The 24,712-nt window shown below is 46.9% G+C and overlaps 7 protein-coding genes across 7 annotated transcripts; 4 read left to right on the top strand and 3 right to left on the bottom strand.

Annotated features, from left to right (window-relative positions):
• Positions 1-115: 115 nt before the first annotated feature.
• On the top strand, positions 116-826 carry GL218_00088 (uncharacterized protein; the record flags this gene model as incomplete). The annotated part of the gene is made up of 1 exon (XM_033576500.1): positions 116-826. The coding sequence occupies one exon, from the start codon at positions 116-118 to the stop codon at positions 824-826; it is 711 nt and encodes a 236-aa protein (XP_033442108.1).
• Positions 827-1,154: 328 nt separating this feature from the next.
• GL218_00087 (putative membrane protein C6F6.13c) lies at positions 1,155-3,523 on the bottom strand (the record flags this gene model as incomplete). The annotated part of the gene is made up of 3 exons (XM_033576499.1): positions 1,155-1,843; positions 1,896-2,732; positions 2,887-3,523. The coding sequence occupies 3 exons, from the start codon at positions 3,521-3,523 to the stop codon at positions 1,155-1,157; spliced, it is 2,163 nt and encodes a 720-aa protein (XP_033442112.1).
• A 4,985-nt stretch (positions 3,524-8,508) lies between these two features.
• Positions 8,509-10,188, top strand: GL218_00086 (Ras guanine nucleotide exchange factor A; the record flags this gene model as incomplete). The annotated part of the gene is made up of 1 exon (XM_033576498.1): positions 8,509-10,188. The coding sequence occupies one exon, from the start codon at positions 8,509-8,511 to the stop codon at positions 10,186-10,188; it is 1,680 nt and encodes a 559-aa protein (XP_033442111.1).
• A 1,266-nt stretch (positions 10,189-11,454) lies between these two features.
• GL218_00085 (uncharacterized protein) lies at positions 11,455-14,964 on the top strand (the record flags this gene model as incomplete). Its single annotated transcript, XM_033576497.1, has 8 exons — positions 11,455-11,578; positions 11,640-11,678; positions 11,735-11,852; positions 11,908-12,004; positions 12,116-12,743; positions 12,804-13,263; positions 13,317-14,561; positions 14,616-14,964. 8 exons carry the CDS (start codon positions 11,455-11,457, stop codon positions 14,962-14,964), a joined length of 3,060 nt encoding a protein of 1,019 aa, XP_033442110.1.
• Positions 14,965-16,182: 1,218 nt separating this feature from the next.
• On the bottom strand, positions 16,183-17,067 carry GL218_00084 (ATP synthase subunit 5, mitochondrial; the record flags this gene model as incomplete). Its single annotated transcript, XM_033576496.1, has 3 exons — positions 16,183-16,389; positions 16,458-16,775; positions 16,909-17,067. 3 exons carry the CDS (start codon positions 17,065-17,067, stop codon positions 16,183-16,185), a joined length of 684 nt encoding a protein of 227 aa, XP_033442109.1.
• Positions 17,068-18,108: 1,041 nt separating this feature from the next.
• On the top strand, positions 18,109-20,646 carry GL218_00083 (uncharacterized protein; the record flags this gene model as incomplete). Its single annotated transcript, XM_033576495.1, has 5 exons — positions 18,109-18,243; positions 18,300-18,419; positions 18,471-18,737; positions 18,814-19,216; positions 19,271-20,646. The coding sequence occupies 5 exons, from the start codon at positions 18,109-18,111 to the stop codon at positions 20,644-20,646; spliced, it is 2,301 nt and encodes a 766-aa protein (XP_033442115.1).
• A 1,192-nt stretch (positions 20,647-21,838) lies between these two features.
• On the bottom strand, positions 21,839-24,144 carry GL218_00082 (putative AAA domain-containing protein C16E9.10c; the record flags this gene model as incomplete). The annotated part of the gene is made up of 2 exons (XM_033576494.1): positions 21,839-23,782; positions 23,866-24,144. The coding sequence occupies 2 exons, from the start codon at positions 24,142-24,144 to the stop codon at positions 21,839-21,841; spliced, it is 2,223 nt and encodes a 740-aa protein (XP_033442114.1).
• Between the last annotated feature and the right edge of the window lie 568 nt (positions 24,145-24,712).

Genomic DNA, 24,712 nt, shown 5'->3' with positions numbered 1-24,712 from the left:
TCAAGACCCAACACCACCTTCGGCAGGGATCTTCCATTTCAATAAAGTACTTCCACATCAACCAATCGACTGCATAATCTTCACACCTCGAAATCGTAGACAAATACAAATGACAATGAATTCACAAATATGTAACCATTGTCGCAAGGCACTCTACCAATCTATCCAAACCCTACAAAGAAGAGGGCACCAATTACGCACACTATCATCAACCACCCCCCGCCAAAGCTCAAGCTCAAGCTCAAGTTCGGCTTCAACCGAACCCGAGTCCCTAGCAGCTCTCTTCTCGAAACCAACCTGGTCCGTCCGGTCTCTCCTCCCGGACCCATCCTCCTCCTCCTCCTCCTCCTCCTCCTCCTCTTCGACCTTTAAGACTGAAGCCGAAATAACTCCTCGCACCCTGCAACACCTCCTACGCCTCTCCGCCCTCCCTCCGCCCTCCTCCCCCTCGGAAGAAGCACTTATGCTCTCGACGTTAACCTCGCAACTACACTTCGTACGCTCCGTGCGCTCCGTGGATACAGCCGGCGTCGAGCCCTTGCGTGCGATACGCGACGAAACCGCGCTCGGCCAACGTGAGCAGACCATTGGCTTAGAGCAACTAAAAGACGCCCTCGCGAACGAGGATGTAGTAGGCCACGCGCGACGCCCACGCCGACGGCAGCAGCATCAAGGAGGTAGTGGAGGTGCTGATCCCGGGGTAGAAGGATGGGACGTTTTAGCCGGAGCCAGCGAGACGGCAGGACGGTATTTCGTAGTCCGGACAGGATCAACTGGTCCGGCGCGGACAGGCGCAGGGCAAGTAGAGAAGACGGAAGAGACTTAATAATTAATAATAATAATAATAAGATGATATGAGAAATTACTACGCAATGTGTAAGTAAAGTCTTCTGACCTGCCTATCTGAGTATGCTGTCCTATTTTTGGTGTATACGCCTGGCCTACCTGCCCGCATAACTGCACCTAATACAAATAACAATGCTTAGTCTATCTTACAGCATCACCTCATACCAAAATTCATCAGCAACTAATAAAGACAAAGCCGATCATGTATCGCCATCTGGTCGATAAAAACCCCTAGAACCGAAATAATGTACATCCCTCCGTTGCCGCATATCTTGAGGGTCGGATCGGTGCGTTCCAGGATGTCGTCGCTACTTGCTACCTCGCTTCACACCTTTCGTGCCGTTCACGACTCTCCGGTTATCCTCCTTGCACTTAGCTTGGCTCTTCTTTTCGCGCTCTTCGTCGAGCTTCGTCTCGGCGTCGATGTGTGCGTTCAACTTCTGCTGTTCCTTCATAATTTGGTCATAGTTGATGTCCTCCCAGCCGACCTTCTTCAGGACGTTACCGACGAGATGGTGGTATCGAAGGTGGTTCGTAGCTATCTGGGTCACGTCGAAATTTTCGACGTTCGGTACGCCTTCGATCTTCTGTAAGCCAGCAACGCCATATTGCCAGCTACTACTGCGATAGAGGAAGCCCAGCATGTAGTCTTTCCTGGAGTAAACGTTGACTAGTTTGCTAGCAACGACGCTCTTCATTGTCGCCCAAACGCGAACTTCGGACGGGCAAGGTGCGCCCATAATAATCACGTTTTCTACTAATCCAAATGCTCGCTTCTCGGCCAGAATCATCAGGCAGCAATAGATTATGCGGGCCCCCAGGCTATATCCTATCAATGTAACGGGCCTCTCGCCGTAGATTCTGTTTATGAGAACGTCGGCGAGTACCGCACCTGCCTTTTCTGCTCGGACCATTCCGATACACCAAGGATTTTCGATGACCTTACTGATCTTCACGAGGGCTGTAGGCCATATAGACTTCGTCAGCCTGTCGTAAACTAGAGCAAGAAATTAGCTTTTGTTCCACTATAGCATGAGAGGCCTCCTTACCAGTCATCGAATCAAGTTCTTTTTTTGCTTCGCTCCAAGCTGAACTCTTCGCGAGCGTATCTAGAGCGATACCCATCTTCGTTAGTGCTTCCAACTCCCATCTCATTGCGTAGGATTCATTCTGTTGACCTAGAAACTGCCAGGATGTAAGGAAGTCACCCGGGTTGGTGAGCAACCCAGTGATTCCGATGGTGACTCGCATTCTACGATACTCGGCGGGTACATCCTTAGGGTCGATCAGCTCCGGGGTGTTGGTTCCATGTAAAGGTATCATGCCGAAATCCTGGATGTCCTTGCCGTGTGCGTCAATCGTTTTGCTTCCTTGCCGGGCTCCATATAGACCAAACAAGGTACCAACGACGACAGTGTTATCATTCATAGGTCCCAGTAGACCAGCTGTTGCTGACTGATCAAGTCCGATACCCCCGAAAACAGTACCAAGTCCGGCTGCGACGAGGGGAGCTGCAAGGACGCCAGGGTTTCCTCCCAGGGCTGCGCTAGCCATGCCCGGTTTCCAACGTCGAGAAGTTTTGGCTTCCTCTGCTCGCCTTTGGGCGATCTCCTCGATGGGGATGCCCAGGATGACCTTTGAAAGGGCCTGCGAGACTCTGGCCTCGTCTTGCAATAATACCCACATCGGGATGTTCATCGACGAAGCAAGTCTTACTAATAGAATTCGCGAGTACAGGGAATATTGGTCAAGCCCGAGCAGAATTAGTAGCATGGAATGCAATATCAAGGCACGCTTCTCCTTAGGGCAATCCTTGAGGGGCGTAGGAAAGGGGGGATAAAGCCGAACAAGAGCCAGCGAGGAAGCCTCAGCAGCCGTATTAGATCCTAAGTTATCGGATTAGCTCTGCTAGGAAAACTAAATGTGGAATATGAGGGGGCATCAGAATTCTAAATTTGCAATGAAGCTATTCAAAAAAAAAAAAAAAAAAGGAATCACGACGACGTTTATTGGTGGCAAGCCTCTCAAGGAAGAACTTACCACTACCACTTGGCAACAAAGGTCTTCCTCTTGCGACATTACCTCCTGATCGTCTTGCATTACCTGGTACTTTGGGTATCTGGCCGCCAACATTGCCAGCTGTTCCGCCGTTTTTAATCACGATATCCTGGATACGCTTGAGCAAGTTGACGCGCCATTTGCCGAAGTGTGCTTGGGCATCTCTTTTCAATTCGAAAAGACTTGAGACCAGCACATCGTGCTCCGTCTTTTGGTACAAGTGGCGAACTTCTTCGGGAGACTTGGGCAGTCTCCACATGGGATCGAGTGACCTTGCTGTCGTGGTAGCTTGGTGGTTGGGTCTTGCATTCTCCTTTAGGGAATCTGAGTTATTATTCTGGCCCACAGCAATGTTACCGTACAAGTGTCGATATTTCTCGCTACGGGGATTAGGGACAGTGTTGCACACTACTTTGGGTGGGTTGATTCCTTGGTCGGGTTTAACATGACCAAGACTAAGATTCTCGAAGTTGTCGCGTATCTGCTTATGCATATCATCGACGATAGCGGAAATGAGTTTTTGAAGTTGAAACTTTTGTTCCATGTTGATACATGCACTGAGGTCGAGTTCAATACGCTTGGGCGGACGCCCTCGCGTTGGGTTGTTGTTACGAGGCATTGTTTGATCTTCGTCTTCCGATGAACTGGAATAGTTGAGGGTTAGATCCATTATAAGATAATCCTCTTTGGGTAAATAAAATAGATAGGCGTAAATGTGTGGGGTTGCAGTTGCTATTGCAGTTGCTATTGCTATTGCTATTGCCGCTGTTGCGGTAGTGACGACGTCGCTTAAGATATGGGGTGAGGTGCGTTGCTAGGCAGTTATGAAGGAAGGAAGTGACGAAGAAAGTGATGAAGGGGGCAACAACGAACCAAAAATGGGTATGTACCTTCTCTAGGTAGGTTAGGTATGTTAGGAGGTACGATGTCTGCCTGACTGTACTTAACCTATAAAATACCTAATGAGCTACCTACCCAGGTAGATATGTAACACAGATTGAAATATAATTGCAAACATAACCTACTCGTGTCTTTATCGTTAACGCTGCAGCTATCCGGATCCCTTAACATAACATGTACACCTTGTAGAATAGAACGAGAACCTAGTACTAGATGTTACCTCCTATCTGTTTTTTTTTATAGAGTATTTCCGATGTTATGCTATTTATAAGGGATAAAGGGGATATAAAAGGGGGCGCATGGATTAAACCCAACAGAATATACTTCTCACACTTTGAATTGTGAGGTAGTCTGAGCACTTGACTTGTAGCATAGATAAATTTATGACTAGATGGTATAACTATTTAAGATTAGAGACCTAGCTTTGCTTTGGTCCATCCAAGCGAGCAAGCTTCAAGTGTAATACGGGATGATAATAAGATTCAGCCAACCTGACTCACAGAATGTCATAGCTACTATACACGCAATAGTCGCATACAATAATCCTCCTCCTTCTTTATATATATTTTCATTTCTTAGACTACAATAAATATATACTTAACTTAATCAAGCATGATTAACTGTCTTACCTTTAGGTATGGCTAGTGGGTATAAAGGGGTAAAGAGTAATTACTGAATATAGAAGACATGATATTTACTAGCCGCCAAAGCAACAGTATTCATGTTAAATTATTAGTTTTACACTCGAATTAACTACAGAAACTGGTAACCATAACTATTAATGCTGTCAAATAACTAGGAACCAAATCATCTGTATGAGATGTTCCTAAAAGCTCTATCCCTTAGGCATGAGGTACATCATTAAGCTGCCTATGTCTAGTAGATATGTCCTCCTCAATCGTATACCGACACAATCTGTGAGTAGGCACTATCACACCACACGCTCTACTCTTGTTGGGTTTTTAGTTCCTTAGGATAACGAGAACAGGTATTGTATCATATGTAGATATAACTCAAGCTACGGATCAGAAAACGGTTCTATGGGTATATTAAGATTAGCAAGCAAAGACAGGTAATTCGCTGGGTTATGACGCGGTAACATTTCTACAACAGCATGTCGTGCTACCTTGCTAGTTACGCCATGGCAATTCGTCGCGGCTATGATCAATCTTCGTCAGTCCCGTTGCACTACCTAACCGATCATGTTAATCCGAGGATTGAACCATATTGCATTGAAGATATATACGTCTTCGGAATTACGTAGCCGTATGTTATTATGTGTTTGCCAATGCCAATGAGGTACTACTCAGTCGCACTAACTGGCCCCTATCAGACGGCCTATGCATCAATATCAGGTACCTACATGTATTAACTGTCTACGATCTTGACCAACATATAACCAGCTACGGAGACCGGTCAATTGGACCTTATTACCACCCAGATTCTTATCACAGATAATTACAACTTACAAGACTACCGAAAACTTAGTTATAACGGTGTTAGGGGCACCACGTTTAGTTAGGTCTTTTGTATTGTAATTTCTAGAATACTTTGATAACTCCCCCACGCGAGTTAAGAATACTGTTCTTAAGCTTGCCTTGGTAAGCCTTGGTAAGAGAGCCAAAACACGACAGCAGTGACACGATCGAGATGGGAGCAAACACACTCGTCTTACTAACATGGCGTCCTGCAAAATACCGAACTAGAAGTCAACGACTACCTATAGCGCACGTCAGTGAAGGGAGGCAACGTGACGAGCTAGAGCTTCGGGGGAAGCAAAAAGTCCAGCCGATGGGTTCATCATGACATCGTATGCCGTGATTATGTACGACCATCTCCAAAGCCCCGCGTTGGGATGTAAAGCTCACGGCTTGGGGAAGATATCCGTTTGTTGACGTTTGATGTTTGGCGTGTGGGAGTGGGAGTGGGAGTTAGAAGATGTCGGGATGTCATATCCCATTGGTCAATCAGCCCACGTGCGTATGAGGAGCTTTCTTAAAAGGATGAAGAGCTACGTATACTAACATAGCTCCAAGACACATGTATGTGATTGGCCTTAAGCTATAATTTAGATAGCTTAGAAGTACGCCGGTTGTGACTTGGTCTGCTTGATGTTGGGTTGATAGCCGGGTGTTTGCATTTGGGCGTTTCTGTTATCTAAGTCCGTCTTTAAAGTTGAGATTAGGAGGTTAGGTACGTAAGGTCGAAGCTCGAAGACGAGCGAGATTGTGGTTAGCTGAATTCAAGCTTTAGATAAGCTTTAGCTCCGAATGTTACAAAGCATCTACATGTACGATCGCTTGCTTCGAATTAGGTACCTTATACAAACTACCTATCCACAATCAGGTTTTTTTTTTTTTATCTAAAGTTCAATATTGAGATATGTATGGCTAATATTCAACCCTTTGCTAAACGAGACTGCTTGACGGGCGCTTGCTCAGCTTTAGATGCAGGGGTAAGCTCCTGTCATATCAAAATTGGGGACTTTTAGAGACTAATACCAATAAGTACGTACATTTTGGTACAGGTAATATATGGATACTTCAAGGTACATCTAAACTGCCACGAGGGCCCCCTAGCTGCGAGTGGACATAGTGGATTTTTAGCGAAATCCATCGCCCGCGGGATTCTTGGCTGCTCCAATAGTAAAGCAATAAACCTGGTAAATTCGTATACATGATGTACAAACCCCAAATCGTTTAACAATAAATCGACTCGGCTGGGGCATAACGTGCTCTATTACAGGGACCCATCTTGTACATTAGGTAGTGCCTCAGCGGAGGGGGTTGCCAATTCCTCCCGCACACGGATAATTGGATTTAATTCGACCCCTCGACGTCGCATCTCGAAAGACGGGACACGACGGAACCGAGCTTAGATATTTCTATCTCTAATGTCATCACTTAAACCTCTAAAACCTTCTACCTCTTACCAATTCTCGAGCTATTGTGTGTTTTTTTTTGTTAATTACTTTTTGAATCTACCATAACTCCTATAATTCCGTAAAATCCATTCGACACGCGGCTGGCCGAGGTCGAGTATCTCTCTTCCTCTCAAAGCTCCAGAGTTATTACGGAGTTTTGACACCTGACACTTTTTTCCGAAGAATTTATCGTGTTGGTACATACCTAGCATATATACGGATTCTGCCCCCCCGTGGCTGCGACGTACGTTGGGAATTAATATCCGCGCTCTACATTCTACGTTGGACCGCGTAACATTACACAGCCCTTTTACCTGGTTGATATATTTCCGCCACAGCCATCTATCGGTGAAAGTTGTTTCTCGTGTCCTTCACTTCGTCTCTCATCCCTCGTCCCTCGTCCGAGTTCCCCTCCAAGTATCCTGTGCACAGTAACACCAGGTCCTCAGCCTACTTGAATCACAACAAGTGCGTGTTACATTAAACGATAATCCATAACGGTCTTCGATGAATCGGATGTTAAACCTTCTAATAGACTCAGGTGATTCGACAGCGACTCAATTTATCAGGCCCGGCCGAACAGCGTGAGCGGGTCATAGCAGCAGACGATTTCCCGCTCTCCTTTACCCTTGATACCTTCGTCCTTGTCGAGCGCTACCGCTACCTTATTCAATCTCGATCCCCTTTCCGATCACTTCCTATCCTCGTTCGAAATATATTTCATAATCCTCCGCTCCTGGGAAGCTTCAAATTTCTTGTCGCCCCGAACCCCTCTCGAACTATATACCTCGGTAGACATCGTAGGCGAAATAAGGCCACGACATATAGTTATAGTCATGAAAGCTCTTCAGTAAAGCTCCTGCTCGACGTAAAGAGTTACTAATTATATGACCGTGCTCTACAATCATCAGCTGACTGCATGCTATCGTCACCATGGAGAGCATCAATATCTCTGTCATAGGAGCCAATGGAGTGGGTAAATCCCACTTCATACAAAAGGCCATGTCACTACCGCGCATGCCCGGCCCTAATCCCACGACAGCTCGTATTAATATCGATAATGTACCTTACGCTGTTACACTGTTCGAATTGGATCTCGAATACTTCGACGTGGACCCCGATCGGCAGATTAAGTGGCCAAAACAGATAGGCGGTGCTATCGTTCCTCGCGTGAATGGCGTCTTGCTCTTATATGATGTGATGAACAGAGAGAGCATCATAGAGTTGCCTCAGACCTTGAGTAAGTACCCATCAGTCAGTGTCTTATTTGAGTGTAGTTATGACACTTCGGAAGATGAGTAACGACTAACTCGACTAGATGCTCTTGTGAACTCTTCATTACCGGCGGTTCTCGTTGCGACAAAGTGCGATAACCCTGAGAAATTACGACATATCGATACGGAGGCGGTTGCCACAGCGTGTCAATCATGCCTCGCAACTTTTAAAACGTCCGTTAATAAGCCAGAGAGTGCAAGGATAGCTTTGTCTACGTTGCTTAAAGCACTAGTATCAAGAAACCAAGGTATGTATCTCCTCGGAGAAGCTTCTTTGTTGTGGGTTAATAGAGCTTCGGGATTACCCATCTACAGCTTAAGCAAAGCTTAGCTACTTTATGTTTCTTCATCTGACTATGGACTGTAGCTGTAGACGTAGACACTGCGGAAGGGATAAGCAGTGCGAGACGCAGGGCAGCTTCGGCTGCTCATCTTGATTCTCAAATAGAGCCTAACAACGCTCGACCGATAAGTCAACATAGCAAGCATAGTCGTGCTAGCTCGGATATGTCGTTACTTCGAGGCATATCGAACCAGCCGGGAACGGACTACCGCCACTCCTCGAGACCACCTCGTCTTGATCTTTCAGGGAACCATGTGACGGGTCAATTTTCAGAAGCTATGGAAGAAGATTCTGGCCAAACCATTTCCAGTATGCTCCGTACCCCTGGCATTAGGCTGGATCGCACCCAGACCATCGCTTCATTTCTTGATATTGACGACTCAGATGCCGATTCTATGCGATATGATGATATACCCCTCCTACAACGAACCGACGAATTCGAACGACCGGCGAAGAAAATCGGCGTCACCTTCGAAGAGCTAATCGAGCGTCTCATTGCCCCTAAGATGTCTAGAGCAGATAACAATTTCTTGGAGATCTTCTTGTGTTTGTACCGCAAGTTCGCGTCTCCGGGGCAGCTCTTTTCATCCCTTCTGTCACGGCTGGACCGCATTAGGGACGACAAGTCCGTTCATTATCTTACCAAGATTGGCGCTCAGTTTCGAATTATCGAGGTGGTCGCCAAGTGGGTCGGGACCTATCCCGGAGATTTTGCACGGCCGACGACTAGAAGAAACGTAGAAGACTTCATAAGACAGTTAGCTGCGGAGCCGGCTTTCTTCGCAGCTTCACAGCAGATGCGTAGAACGATGGAGTACAGTGTAATTGAGGCTGACGATACGGGCTGGGAGAAAGCCGACAGTCTTGAGGATACGCCGCTAGACGAGCACGAGCTGAGTATAAGAGATACCGCAAGGCGGTATATGGATATGTCGGAAAGTCTAAGCTCTTTAGGGGTAGACGACCCGATCGAACGGCGGCCCTCGGCCAGTTCGTCCCTTCAAACGGACGCCGGGCCGCCATCTGGGCCCGTTGGGAAGATACACTCATTCCAGTTCCATTCATATGAGGACTACGAACGGGAAGCAGCGACAATGGTGCCTACGTATACATTACCACTAACCAAATTTCGGTATCACATATTCATGGACACGCAAAATGATGATATCGCCGACGAGATGACGAGGATTGATTGGGTTATGTTCTCTTCGATCCGGATACGAGACTTAATCCGACATGTCAGCCTATCAGCAGAGCAGAAGGAGAAGTGTAGGGCTATGAAGAATGTCAATCGCATGATTGCCCACTTCAACCATATCGCAACTTGGGTATCCAATATGATACTCATGAGAGAAAAAGCCAAGCATCGTGCACAGATGCTGGAGAAGTTCATGAATATCGCGTTGAAATTAAGGCAGCTAAACAACTACAACGGTCTCGCGGCCGTGCTGGCTGGTATTAACGGGACGGCTATTCATCGTCTATCTCAGACACGAGCGCTTGTGCCGACCGAAGTACAAAAAAGATTTGCGCGGTTAGTGCTCTTAATGGGAACGCAAAAGAGCCACTTTGCCTATCGACTGGCCTGGGAAAATTCACCATTACCGCGTATCCCCTTCATTCCGTTACATCGTAGGGATCTTGTATCGGCCGAAGAGGGTAGCATGACAATGGTGGGGCCCCAAGGCGATCGAATAAACTGGAAGAAATTTGAGGTTCTAGGTGAAATCCTCTTGCCAATCATGAAGAGTCAGGGTACTCCATATCCGAACCTATCTAAGCATGACACGGCAAGGGAGCTTATCTTGGACTGCTTGATGCCTACAGACGAAGAAGTGAGATGAACCTTTCATTACTCTTGACTAAATTGTGATAGATGAAAAAGCTAACGTAGCACTTGCAGGACATTTACCAACGAAGCATTCAGGTAGAGTCCCCTAGTGGTGGCTCTATCGATCCCGGGAAGAAGAAATTTCCATGGTTTGCGAATTCAAAGTGATAGCAGGCGTCCGTATTTAGTCTTCAACAGGATGAATCATTTTCTACAGTAATCCCCAATCCCCCCCAGGGAAGCGGAGTTGGCGTTGGAAAGAAGATATGAAACTATATTACCCTTATCGTTGGACATGATTTTTCTTGTTTTCTTGTAGGTGGATTCGAGCGAATTTGGCAGATATCTATTGGGTTGGATATTTATTGGATTTTAAGACTTCTAGACTTTCCCCCCTCTCGTATAAGTGACCTATAGTCTGGGAGCTTATGGAGAGTTTTGGTAGAATTAGCTCCCTCGCTGCAACTTAGTAGGTGTTCATTTTATTTTTGTTATTTTATTATTCGAACGTGTGGATCCTGCGTTGTTCATGTTGTTCGTGTTTGGCAGAATGATACCACATTACACGTATATTGGTATATTAGTATATATTATTTGACATGTGCCCGCCAATATATGCATGCATGCATGTATTATGTCCACACATACTGCCTAACATTAGTCGAATCTGATAGTATATATATGTAACTACCTAAGGTTAAGGTTAGGTAGTTTTATTGTTAGGTACATGTATTTCTACAAATACCTATCTATTTTATCTACCCTATTTCTTGTAGCGAGTAGCGCTATTAGTATTTTATTAACTAGTATTATATTAGTATTTTTATATAGATACCCGATGATGTCATAGCTGCCCGCACTTACAATTTACCTTCCCCTCCCCCTCATTGCTGTTGTTTTTTTCTTCTTCTTCTCTTATCACGGCCTTGTTAGTTAGGCCTTGATGCAATGAAGTCTTCATACATCCACCGTAGCTTCAATCTGACTAGCTCGTTCCAATTCATACTGCCGTTAATCCGTCGGCTTACCTGAATAAGACAATAGATAGTCAAGCTCTGCAGCTGCAATCGTACCTGAAATTGATCTACAATCCCAATACCTCTTTTTCTCTCGCCTTCCATCTCTTCGTCGATATCAACGTTGTTATCTCGTGTGTGTTCACTGTTGTTAGATGCTCAGTTGTTCCCCTCCTCTTACCTTGACCTTACCTTGATCCTCTATTTTCGTCATCTATATTCCTTGTAAATTTAGTTTTACTCCTATTAGGCTATCTTTCAATATGGTTGTAGTCGACAACCACGAATACCTCACCGAGGAAGAGAAGCGTCTTAAGGAAGATAGTCATCGAGTTAAATACTGGAAGAAATGGGGACCCTACGTTGCTGAACGACAATGGGCTACAGGCAAGCGGGACTATAGATCTTTTGTCCCAACTGTCTAGGTTAACTAACTTATAATACTCAGTGCGAGAGGATTATAGCGCAGATGGAGATGCTTGGAGCCGTAAGCAGCTCTCTTATTCTTTAACTATATCCGTGCTGATTCCACCCCGCATACAGATTTTACACACGACGACGCCCGATCTCGAGCGTTTCGTTGGGGTGAAGACGGAATAGCTGGAGTATCAGACTCACACGGCCTGCAGAATATTGCATTTGCTTTCTGGAATGAGCAAGAGTCCGTGTTGCGCTCTTTATTACCCAACGAGGTACATCTTACTGACGAATAATAGTCCTTTCCTCAAGGAACGGCTTTTCGGCCTAGCAAACCCCCAGGGTAATCATGGTGAAAGTATCAAGGAAGCACACTTCCACCTTGATAACACTCCTGTAAGCTTTGAACATAATATAATCTATGTTGTGGCTGTTACTAATAGTAATTATAGACAGTAAGATATCATATGATCAACCCTGACCGTGTCCCTGCTGACGGCCACCCAGCATTCCTATATGAAATACCTCTATAAATACCCCCAGAAGGCGTTCCCTTATGATGACCTCATAGAAACAAACGCAAAACGGACAAAGGAAGAGAAGGAATACCAGATCATCGATACTGGAATATTTGATGAAGACAGATACTGGGACATTATAATCGAGACTGCTAAAGAGGCAGATGATCCTGACGAGATACTCTTCCGAGTCACGGCATGGAATCGAGGTCCGGATCCAGCTCCCCTCCATATCATTCCTCATGTATGGTTTCGAAACACGTGGGCCTGGGGAAGGGAGACGGCGGATAAAAAGCCAGCTATCTCGTATTTCACTGAGAACATGGCCAAGTCGAGGCATCATAAACTAGGTGACCGATATATGCTGTTATCGCCCTCGCCAGGTGTTGGAACTAGCGGAGAGGATGTCGAACCAGAGCTTATCTTCACAGACAATGATACCAACTACGAACTTCTGTATGAAGGGGAGAATAAAGTCCCATATGTCAAGGACGCATTCCATCAGTACATTGTCGATGGGAAAAAGCAAGCCGTGAACCCGGCCAGGACTGGTACAAAATGTGCCGCGTGGTTCCAATTTAACGAGTCGGGGGGTGTTGGCCCTGGCGAATGTGCCGGTACGCTATTGATGAAATTATAACTGAGACATACAGAGCGCTGACTGGCATATATAATAGTTGTTCGTTTCCGGTTTTCGAAGAAAAATGAGAGCTACCTGGACGAAGAAATTTTCGATGATATCGTTGAAAAGAGACGAGAGGAGGCAGATGAATTTTACTATAGGATTAGCCCCCTGCCGATGTCCGAGGATCTCCGTAACATCCAACGCCAGGCATTTTCAGGTATGATGTGGTGTAAACAATATTATCAGTTTATCTGGGACCAGTGGGCCAATGGAGATCCCTCTCAACCACCGCCTCCGCCCGAGAGGAAGGCTATTAGAAATTCGCAATGGAAGCATTTGCATATCGACGATATCCTATCCATGCCAGATTCATGGGAATATCCCTTCTTTGCGGCTTGGGATTCCGCGTTTCACTGCATCCCGCTTGCTATGATCGACCCAGACTTTGCGAAGAAGCAAATCGACCTATTTACCAGAGAATGGTACTGTCATCCAAATGGCCAGCTCCCTGCGTACGTGTTGATTGCAGAATTGTATATACGAAAATATGCTGACCTGACTACAGATACGAATGGAATTTTGGCGACGTCAACCCACCAGTTCATGCCTGGGCCACTTTCCGCGTATTCAAGATCGAGCGCAAGATATATGGAAGACAAGACATCGACTTCTTGGAGAGGGTATTTCAGAAGTTGCTATTAAATTTCACTTGGTGGGTCAATCGAAAGGACATGGACGGTAAAAACGTCTTCGAGGGAGGCTTCCTCGGGCTGGACAATATTGGTCTCTTCAATCGTTCCGAGCCCCTTCCGACGGGTGGTGTTCTTGAACAAGCTGACAGCACGGGGTGGATGGCGTTCTATTGCTTGTGCATGTTAAACATTGCACTTGAGCTTGCCAAGCATCGGAGGATTTACGAGGACATCGCCTCGAAGTTCTTTGAGCATTTCGTATTCATTAGCGATGCCATGACATTTAAATCCGGTGAAAAGGATGAGAAGTCATTATGGAATGATGAGGATGGCTTCTACTACGATGCCATTTCATGGGGTGGACCGTGGATTCAACAACTACCTGTCCGGTCACTCGTAGGGTTGATTCCGCTCTACGCAACACTGACCCTAGAGCCGGAGTTAATCAATAAGCTACCCTCGTTCAAGAAGCGTGTGGATTGGTTCATAGAGAACCGATGCGACTTGGCCGAGAGGAATATGGCAAGCATTCGGAAGAGGGGTAAAGGGAACCGTATCCTCCTTGCCATGGTGAGCAAAGACCGTTTAGAGAAGATCCTGAAGCGTATGCTCGACGAAGATGAGTTCCTAAGCGAGCATGGTATCAGATCTCTCTCTCGATACCATAAGGAGAACCCATACTCTATGGATGTCAATGGCGAAAAATTTACAGTGGGATATGTCCCGGGTGACTCTGACAGTGGGCTATTCGGCGGTAACAGTAATTGGAGGGGACCCATTTGGCTGTGTGTCAATTTCCTTTTAGTGGAATCCCTACAGAGATTCTTCCTTTTCTACGGACCTAATTACCAAGTTGAGTGCCCTACCGGGTCTGGGGAATACATGCACTTGGGACACGTCTCGGAGGAGATCCAACATCGGTTACAACACCTGTTTGCCCGTGGCGATGACGGACGTCGGAGCATCAATGCTGGGAACGACATGTTGGACTTTGATCCGAACTGGAGAGACCATATGTGGTTCCACGAGTTTTTCGACGGCGACACGGGTCGCGGTCTGGGAGCAACGCACCAGTGCGGCTGGACGGGTCTGATCGCACGTATGATTCACGACACAGGGTAAGTTCTTCTGCATATATGCTTCATTTATTTAGACACTGACACCCATAATAGCATCAGCTGCCGCCTCCCACAGACTCCTCGCACGCCAACAGCCGGTATGTCGCACTACTTTGATGACATCCTACATCGGCACGTAGGAATCAGCAAGCCTCAGAGAGGTCACATGAGGCGGTCGTCGACAGCGCGATCAATCAGTGCGCGCAGTGACTTTGACGCATCTGTTAACGGTGAGGAATATGATGTTCGTAGCGTAGCGCCAGATGACCCAGAAAGAGAGGCCCAGCGCAAAGAGGCGGATGCTCATCTACATCAGTATATCTCGGAGCAGCTGCAGCGGGTCAAGGACCATGATGAGTTTGAGGGGTTGGCGACTGGGGATGAGTACGAGACGCATCTATAGAGGGCACCAGTAGTTATATTAGGATATATTCTTAGATCTCTCTAGGATCTTAGAGAGGAGAGGGGAGTAAGAAGGGTAAAGGGGGGAATATGCTTGCTTACATGGAAGATTGGATGATGGAGATAGGGATGAGGATGGGGGTATTTATAAAAGAGGAGGGGAAGGAATGGGTAGGTAGGGAGAGGAGGTGAAGGATATACGCATTTACATACAGATATACAGATATACAGATTAAGATGCATAGGAATGAGTTTATGGTTATATTATCTAGTTAGTTAGCTAGAGAGAATACGATTATCCCGGTATATGATGGGATGCCATGTCATTGATGCCTAGGTGTATTACCTATTTTTGAAACTTGGTGTGTGTGAATGGGTGGGATGTCGTGATGGTTAGGATTTTGAGGGTGCTTGAGGTAGTTGATGTATGAATTTAGTATCAGCTTATGCCGTGGGAGTACCTATCGTAGACTAGTATATTAGGTACAAAACTACGTTCCTGGGATAATCTGTTTTATCTTATTAGACGCATCAAGGAGTAGATATAAAGCATGGCTTCTGGTGTATGTTACTACTTTTTTATGTTAAGGTGTTGTAATTCTTAATATGTTTATAACAACGATGATATTGGGTAGGTATATATTGTTAAGTTAACTCCGGTTTATGTTTGTCTTGGATTGGTAGTTACTTGTAAAATATCAGTGTTAGTTGGCTTAGAACATGATTAACACGTCTATTTCTGGTCCATAGCCTACCTAAGTATAGGTCTGCTTGAAGCGATTAGTTACCTAAGTGAAAGGGGAAGCCTGGCTTATTTATATTGTTGGCCAATATTCCTGGTATTGTTTCACTATTAGTCCCTCAGCTATTCATATCAACACAGGTAACTAGCATACGTTGGACTGTAGTTTGAAGTATTATTGACTGACTGGTTTGACATCTTACAACTCAGATATGGGGTAGTATAGATAATAATAGTCTTTATAAATGAGGTTTCCCCTTGTGAGAAATGCCAAACCAGTCGAAATTGGGAACTCCCTAGGCATAAGGTCCATCAATTATTAGTCTCATAAGTAGGCAAATGATATTGGGGGACGAATGCTTCCTCTATTCTACGAGCCTATACACAATGGTATCTCGACGGAGAAACCAGCCTTCTAGTCGCAATCGCCTCTCCAAAGCAGCTGCCATGCTCGCATAAGACAAAGGGAAGATTATTTTACAAGGTGTCAGTTAGGAGCTTGTTCAGCTTGGCAATCTTGGCCGAGACCGAAAGATCGATTGTCCTGTCTCCAATCTCCACGACGAGACCACCAAGGATCTCCGGGTTAACCTGGTTGGTGACCTTCAGCTTCTTGCCCTGTCCGACGTATTGAGACTTGGAGATGGCGGTTTCGATGCGGTTAAGAGTCTTGTTGTCCAATTGCTACATCGATCATTAGCATATTCATTCTGAGTGATCCCCACGTATACTCCGGGCTAGGAATTCCGTACCTGGGCGCTGGTAACAACCAGCTCGATCTCGCCTCGGGACGCGCTCATGATCTGGCCGAACTTCTCGGAGACGCCGGGGAGTATTCCTAGACGGTTGTTCTCGGCCAAGGTAGCGAGGAAGTTCTTGACGGTCTCGTTCGAGCTCGCGGCGCCGAGGTTCTTCTGCAGCTCCGCAACGATGGCGCTCTTGTCGCTGTCCGAAAGCGTAGGGGTGGTCAAGATCGTGGCAAGCTTAGGGTCCTTGGCAAGGAGGTCACCGAGGGCGCTCAGAGCCTTCGCGGTAGGGTCGAGGGATGAGGACTTGACGGCGGCAGTGTACTAAATGGCTCATCAGTCAATATGGCTTGTTCTAGAATCGAACAATGGGTCCCTCCACATCACACCCTTCCCAATTGAATTCTTCTGTAGATCCTAGGAGTAGATATTAGGTTTCGGAAGGGAGTTGGCGTACCAGAGCAGTAGCATAGGTACCATCGAGGCCGTAGACGGCAACGGGAGGCTTGACATCCTGGGTGGCAGCAGCGGCGGCATAGGAGCGAATGGGGGCGCGGGCGAGGGTCCGCTGAGGAGCCGCAGCTCGGACTGAGCGGAATGCCTGTCGGGCGAACATGACGGCGTGGATGAGGAGAATTAAATACAGAGTATAAAAGGATGAGTGGTATCTCGATTCTCAAAGCTCGGCTTCGAAGACGTTTGCAAGAAATCGATCCCGCGGTTTTAGCGGGCCAAAACTAACCTAAAGTGGGTCTTGAACGTTCTGGGTATGGGACATAGGTATTGGAAAAAGTTGTTGAAAGTTGTGAGGAGAAGCCACAAAGCCACAGAAATGGCTCATCATTCATCTCATTGAAACCTTACCTAATGGAGTCCAACGCTATTTCTATTTAGGACAAAGCCCATAACAATACCTAACGCGGCCTAACCTCGGGTTACGCGCATAATAACATTGAAAAAGTTTGATTGAAAAAGAAAGTATTGTACGAAGTACCATTCCATTTTTCCGTGTCCTTACTGTTACTGATCTGACTGACGTACCTGCCCACCACGTGCCGTTAGGTACATACATATGTAAGGTTCAGACGCCCCGACAGGTTCGATTTTCCTTCAACTATCAGCCCGAAAACGTTCCAAACCTACACGGAATTCTTCACCGTCTACAACTCTACAACTTCTCAAAGCTAGAAGAAAACATATTTTGGGCGCGCTGCCTTGCCCAACTCTAGTGGACTTTTTTTTTTTTTCTCTCTATCTCTGTTGCCCAACTTAGGAGGCTTTTTGATTTAATTCATCATCCTCTAGGTATATACTACCGTGACATTCACTGCCTGCCTTGGATCCTTTCGTTTATCTGCAGCCTGCAACTTGCAACCTACAAGGACAAAAAGTTGTTTTGTCTTGATCCGTTTGTCTGGTTGCTTTAGGATCTTAGACTGAGACGCATCTGCGTTTGGATTCGATACGGTAGCCGTGTCACTGTAGTCATCATCTTTCTTTTCCCTTCCGTACCAGTATCGCGCATCGCCGTCCCTTTTTCTTTCTTTCTTCCTATGGTAAGGCTAGGATTGTTAGGATTACTATTGTGATGACGAGGGAACGCAAAAAAGCTCCGGTGCCCGTACGTGGCGTACGGGCTTTAAACCGACGTGCAAAGATGGAGAGAGCACAGAAGCAGCCAGATGACAGGTGGCGAGCCTTAAATCCGTTAAAGGAACCTCCTAGGATGAAGCATAAGACGACCTTCGAATTAGTCGAGAATACAGACAAAAAGAAGAAACTCGAGTTCAAGGTAATGAGAGGTTACTAAGAAGATTGACTATGAGTAGTAGTACTAACCAGTAATAGATCACCATCGATAGACACCCACCACCGGGTTTCGAATTCGTCCCTGTTGGTTATCCGCAGTTGACGCAAATGTGTAAAGAACTATCTAGAGAACAAGACGCTATGATCTTCATTGTTTCAGTATGCAGATCCGTTCCTTTGTACTTTGCTATACTAACGCATTTACTTCAGGACTCTAAGAACCCGGATAACCTCGACCATCATGTAAACCGTGTTGGGTATCATTTTAGACAGATAATTGTTGAGCAAGCTCGCTCGAAACTAGCAGCTACTGGACAAAATGTCCACGTCCCCCCAACCCATACATCTGGCGCACCTGAACCGATACCTAAGAGCCAAGCGGAAATTGATGCTCAAGCAGATGCGGTTTTAAGAGATCTTTTCCCAAGAATACCTCATACCGATCGACGCGAAATTATCCAGCATGCGTTCCAAAAAGTTTGTCTATACTTTTTATAGTTATGTCGTTCTAGTACTCAGATATGTTGATATTAACGCTTCGTTTCCAATATAGGATGGAAAATTCCATGGCGAGTCTAAAGTTGGCATGGTTAAAGAACTAACCCTAGCACGCAGGGTTCAACTTGCGGCGATCGCCCACATCAGGCACAACCACACGCGTTATGATGAATTACTAAAAGAAACTAACTGGCACAACGCTCGAAGAGCTGTAGAAAAGCCGTGCCTAGACGTCATCGTCAAGTGGCGAGGTGACGAAGAGACCGGTCGTGACCAACTTGACGAGATACTTCGTGAAGTCATTGAGATTTCTGATACCGAGGAGGAGTCCGAGGAAGAATCTCCCAATGCAGAGTCTCTACCTGCCCGACGCGTTGTCACGATGCCCACCAATACATTAGCGAGGTCTAAGGCAGAGCCACAAGGTAAAGAGGCCACTAACCCTGAGCGGCCGCCCCGTCATTCCAGTCACAGTCGCAGTCGCAGTCACAGTCGCGACCTATCCGTTCCAGGTATTCTTGGACCATCTAAGCAGAGAGCGATTGCAAAGGCCGAGAAGAGAAGCGCTCGAAAGACGCAGCGTTTTAGGAGATATGCCGCCGCTGCTGAAGCTCTTGCGGGCTCATCCGATCAGAGAGTCTATGCTGAGGACTCGAATGTGGCCCCTTTTGGTACTATTCCAATGGATTTTACCAGAAGTCCGGGTTCCACCCACCCTATTGGCTCGAGTCGCGAACCAACAGTGGTGGCGCGTGGTACTCCTCGTATTGAACAGATGTCGCGTTATCCTGAATTGCGATCAGACCAGCAACGTTTCAAAGGCGGCCCTCTGAGAGAGATGGTTACTATCACTCATGGTATTCCCGAAGCCAATGAATACGCTTCGTCTCAACTGATGCGCACCCCAGAAAGCCATAGGCCCAAAGTTGGGCATGCAACAGCAAGCCATGGTCGCCAATCGATTCCAGTTTCGCCAGTAAGAAACGGATTGCAAGATATGTTGTTACAATCTATCGAGCCTGCTTCTCCCGTTGTCCACAGGGAGCCCCCTGAAGCTCCTCGGATTCTGTATCGTGAGCCTCAACGTTTTGCGGAAGAACCTCGTGTCGTTTCTCGGCCCATCCACGACCATACAGGTTTTGTTTCGTGTCCCGAATCTCCTAGAGTCGTGAGTCATGGTAATGTGTTGGTAACAAGACGCCTTCGTGGCGCAGACTATCCCTCCGGAACCCTTGATGCGTACCCCAATCCGTTTGCCCCAGCCAGCCGTCAGGTTCAAGGTGAGGATCTACGACATGTGCCATCTGGATATATTCCAGATCGCCCGTCGTCATCTTTTAGAGGTGCAGACCAAGCCCTATCGCAGAATCAGTCCTGGCCAGTTCCTAGTGAAGGAATGGTGCACTACAATGGTGATGTTTCTCTTAGGACCAGAGCAAATCCGATTATCATTGATGACGATGATCATATGCCTCACAGACCTCGTCAAGTAATTGAGGTGCAACGGCATCCTGGTAGAGATTATCCTGTTACACCGCAGGGGCAAGAAGGTTTCTTTCACGATGCTACCCGTCAAGGAGACGCGTACATCCGAGATGAGCCTCGAGTTGTATTAACTGATGCGGCGCCAACCCGGCCGAGAAGCGCATTTGATTACCGCCGTCCTGGCAACCATCCCGATTCCGTATTGACTTCGTATCACGAACCCAGCGTTTACAGAGTAGCAGCGCCAGAGTTGCGACGTCATGTAGTCGATGCCGTCCCTGAACCTGAAACCAGATACTACAGAGAGCGTAGCCAGCACTTGTACGAACCAAGAGAATGGCCGGCAAATGTGCCTCGAGAGGCTCGAGCTGTTCCTATTGGACTGGCTCGCCCCGAAGTGTAAGTTGACTATGTCTATACAATAGAGATGCGCTCTATTCATATTGCACACTTCATTGAGTTCTTACGGGATTTCTTAACATAAGCTAATCTACATATATAGGCGGTATCTAGACGATGATCGTCATTTTCAGGATTATTCGAGCACTACGTCAAACTCACACCCCCAAGACCGACGAGAAAACCGTTACTATAGACTGGACGAGGCACCTGCGCCTACGCCGCAGCAGATGCACTATCAGCATGATTACCCCCCTCAACTTGTAGCCCCTCCTAACCATGGCCTCTACATCGAGAACCATGGATCACCGCATCGGCATTATATTCCTGAACAACGCGTAGTCTGGGTAGATCGTTGATCTTTGTCAAAGCACTGATTCGAGATCAGTAGATTAATAATTTGGCGGCGAAATTCCGTTTTATGATTCCATTGTTAGAATCAACTGGCGGGTGGATGTGAAATGATATGGACGTTATGGCAAAGATGGTATCGGTACGGTTTCAGTAGGACAGCAGCATTTGAGATACCCTCTATTAGCATTATTGTCGCCTCTTTCAAACATCATTGCATGGCAAGGCGTTATCGGCACTCGCATCACGGCATTAAAGCATACAATCGGCAACATAGCCTTATCGGCAAAGGAGTTTAGGGATTGCATACTTAGCTTTTGGCTAAATGAATTATACTCTTCGTGACACCTGAAATGATATTCCTATTACGAGTAGTTATTGTGCCTATAACTGTACAATTATAAGAACACTATGGAACTATGTTCCGGATAGATAGGTAAACAATACTCTTCATGATTGAGATATTATATGATATGATAAACAACTATGTATGTGACTGTCGATGTTAATGAAGTTTTGATGCTTAAATGTCTTGTGAGGCAAGTTATATCAAACAACGTGGAATAGCTAAGGGTCATTGGTTTAGTTAGGCTCTGTTTGACTATTATCCCGGGGATAAGACAGTTATCTCTTTGAGATACTACCCAATCTGTAGCTATTAGCTGGTCGTAAAGTACCTAATGTATCATGAGAAATTATCGTAGTTATATATATTAAAAAAAAATTAACAATCACTTTCAGTATCTTCCTCGGATTCATTCATGATATTATCCTCACCACTATCGGATACGGATCCGTACTATGTACCTAGGTATGTATATACACATATATAACCCCAGAACCCCCTACTCCCACCCCATCTCCTTCAACGCCCTAAACTTAGTCGAGTGGCCATACGAGACGCTCGGCTTAATCTTATCCAGGGCCGTCTCCCAGTCCTCGGGGGTAAGCACGTCCGGGCCGCCCTTGGTATCAGCGCGCTCGACGGCGGCCTGTCCGGCGGCGACGTGCAAGTTGTCGAGGTCGGCGCCGCTGAAGCCGTCGCAGCGGGGATCGCGGGCGACGGCCTCGAGGACGGGGAAGTCGGTGTAGGAAGGGAGGAGGCGCTTGATGCGGGTGCGCAGGATGTCGACGCGGCCGTCGGGGTCGGGGAGGTCGACGAAGATGTTGGTGCCGAGGCGGCCGGGGCGCAGGATGGCAGGGTCGATCATGTCGGGGCGGTTGGTGGCGCCGACGACGTAGACGCCTAGGCGGCTGCCGATGCCGTCGAGTTCGGTGAGCAGCTGGTTGACGACGCGGGCGCTGGCGTCGGGGCCGTTGCCGTCGCGGCGGGGCACGAGGGCGTCGAGCTCGTCGAAGAAGAGGATGCAGGGGGCGGAGGCGCGCGCTCGGCTGAAGACTTGCCGGACGGAGCGTTCCGACTCGCCGACGTATTTGTTCAGGAGCTCGGGGCCCTTGACGGAGATGAAGTTGACCTTGGACTCGTTGGCGACGGCCTTGGCGAGGAGCGTCTTGCCGCAGCCGGGGGGGCCCCAGAGGAGCACGCCCGAGGGGGCTTCGAGGCCCTTGCTGGTGAAGCGTTCGGGGTCTTGGATGGGCTTTACGATGGAGAGCATGAGTTGCTTGCGCACGTCGTGGAGGGCGCCGATGTGGGCCCAGGTCGTGTCGGGGATCGTGGTGAAGCCTTCTCGCTTGGAGGACGGTTGGACTTTGCCGATGGCGCTTAGCATGTGTTCCATTGTTAGTACGAGGGATTCGCTCGACACGGCTTCGTCCGGTGCTGACATTATGGCTAGATGCAGCCGGAGCCCAGGAGATATTTGTTCGTCGGAATCGAGATCCATCTCGGCGGGGCTGGTCTGTGTTAGTTGGGTCATGGTCGCTCTGACCATTTCGTTTTTGGCGATGGAAACGACGTCTTTCAGATCGGCTCCGACGAAACCGGGCGTTCTCTTTGCTAGGAGTTTGTAATCCAAGTCGGAGGAGACTCGGCCGTTCTGAAGCATCTTTCGTAGGATAGCTTCGCGAGCACCTTCGTTTGGTATTCCAAGGCTTATTTCTCGATTGAAACGGCCTGCTCTTCGAAGGGCGGGATCAATACTGTCTGGTCGATTCGTCGCAGCCAGCGTAACGACGATCTTACCACCGAGTTTGTGAGGTGACAAGTCGTCCATGCAGGTTAGCATCTGGGCCACTATCCTCTTTTCCATCTCTCTCTGCGCGTTTTCCCGCTTCCCCATGATGGCATCAATCTCATCAATGAAGATTAAGCAGGGCGCGAGGGATTTGGCCTCGTCGTAGAGCTCTCTGATCTTTCTCTCGGACTCCCCAGACATACCAGCGACGAGAGAGGGGGCGGAAACGGGTATGTATGCTACGCCGAGCGACGCAGCATAGGCGTTTGCTAGCATTGTTTTTCCACAACCCGGAGGACCATGTAATAGAACACCGCGAGTAGCTTCCAAGTCGTTTTCGAGACAGATTTCGGGGAATCTCACGGGGAACGTGACTGATTCAGCAAGGACCTTAATGGCATCGTCCATGCCGCCGAGATCTTGTAAAGAAACACCGCTCGGTGGACTGCGATCTTCTTTAGGTTTCTCAGTTTTCCTTTTCTTAGGCCGGGACTCTCCGTTGGGTTGTCTGTCATTCATGATGACTACAGGCGCTATATCAGTCCCAGAGCCATTACCTCCTGGAGTGGTTACTTCAGATGGTACTGTGGGCTGAGCTTTGGGTATATTCCAAGACTTGGTGATGGTTTTGTTCATGACGAAGTAGTCTCGTTCCTAGGTATACATGTTAGCTCGAGTATCCAATAACCACAGTTAAATATGAATCTACAACTAGAAAATAATAACAATTAAATTACCTTAGTTTTTGGCGATTCTGCAGAGGCCTCTTCTAAACCTTCTTCCTCATCTTCGTCTTTCCTCTCTTCCTTCCGGAGGCGAAGGACTCGCTCGATAGAGTCTTCTAGCGGCCGTTTCTTCTGACGCGCAAGACTAGAATTTGAGCGTTTTATAGAATCGTATACCCCCGAGACGGTGAATTTGAGTGGCTTTGAGGGGCTGTTTCGCTCATGATCATCTTCGAGTTTTCTGATAATCTGGTAGACATCACGGTCTAAGCCGTGAAGGACCCTTGGCATTCTAATTTTTCTAAGGAATTGGCCGCACTCAAAAATGGTACGAATTGTAGTAATTAAATCCTCTAAATTGGTTTAGTCTATGGGTAATAGTACGCTCTTTAATCGAGCCCAATTGTAAAAGTCTAATGCTGAATGCCGCTGCTGTATGAGATTTGAGATTTGAGATTCGAGATTCGAGATTTCTGAGTTGTTGAATTTCTAAAAAGTTAAGCATATGAAAATAAAGTGGGTCGTATTTTTTTTCTTATCTTAGTAAGCTCAGACCCCCATGTTTCGATGATTTTGAGAATTATATTTTAAGCTTAAATGGCAAAAGTTAAAAGTCAAAAAAGTAATAAACACTCTTTAAATCTATCGGAATTAAAGTAAACAATTTTATACTTCTGACTGCCTACAGAGCTCTGCTCTCGTGTTACTTATTAATGTTGTAACATATCAGCCAGCGCTCTCAAGTCATAATTCTCCTTGTCGAAAGCCTTCTCTAATCTCCTAACATTATTCGCTAGTGATAATGGAAATATGCTGGCGCTATGAGGACAAGTAGATGACTATAGTATCCCGGACCTCA

The sequence above is a fragment of the Daldinia childiae genome (genome assembly GCF_008694065.1).
Source record: "Daldinia childiae strain JS-1345 chromosome Unknown Scaffold1, whole genome shotgun sequence".
NCBI classification, from domain to species: Eukaryota; Fungi; Ascomycota; class Sordariomycetes; order Xylariales; family Hypoxylaceae; genus Daldinia; species Daldinia childiae.
Note: the sequence above shows the minus strand (reverse complement) of the source record. Positions and strands in the feature narration are given on the sequence as shown.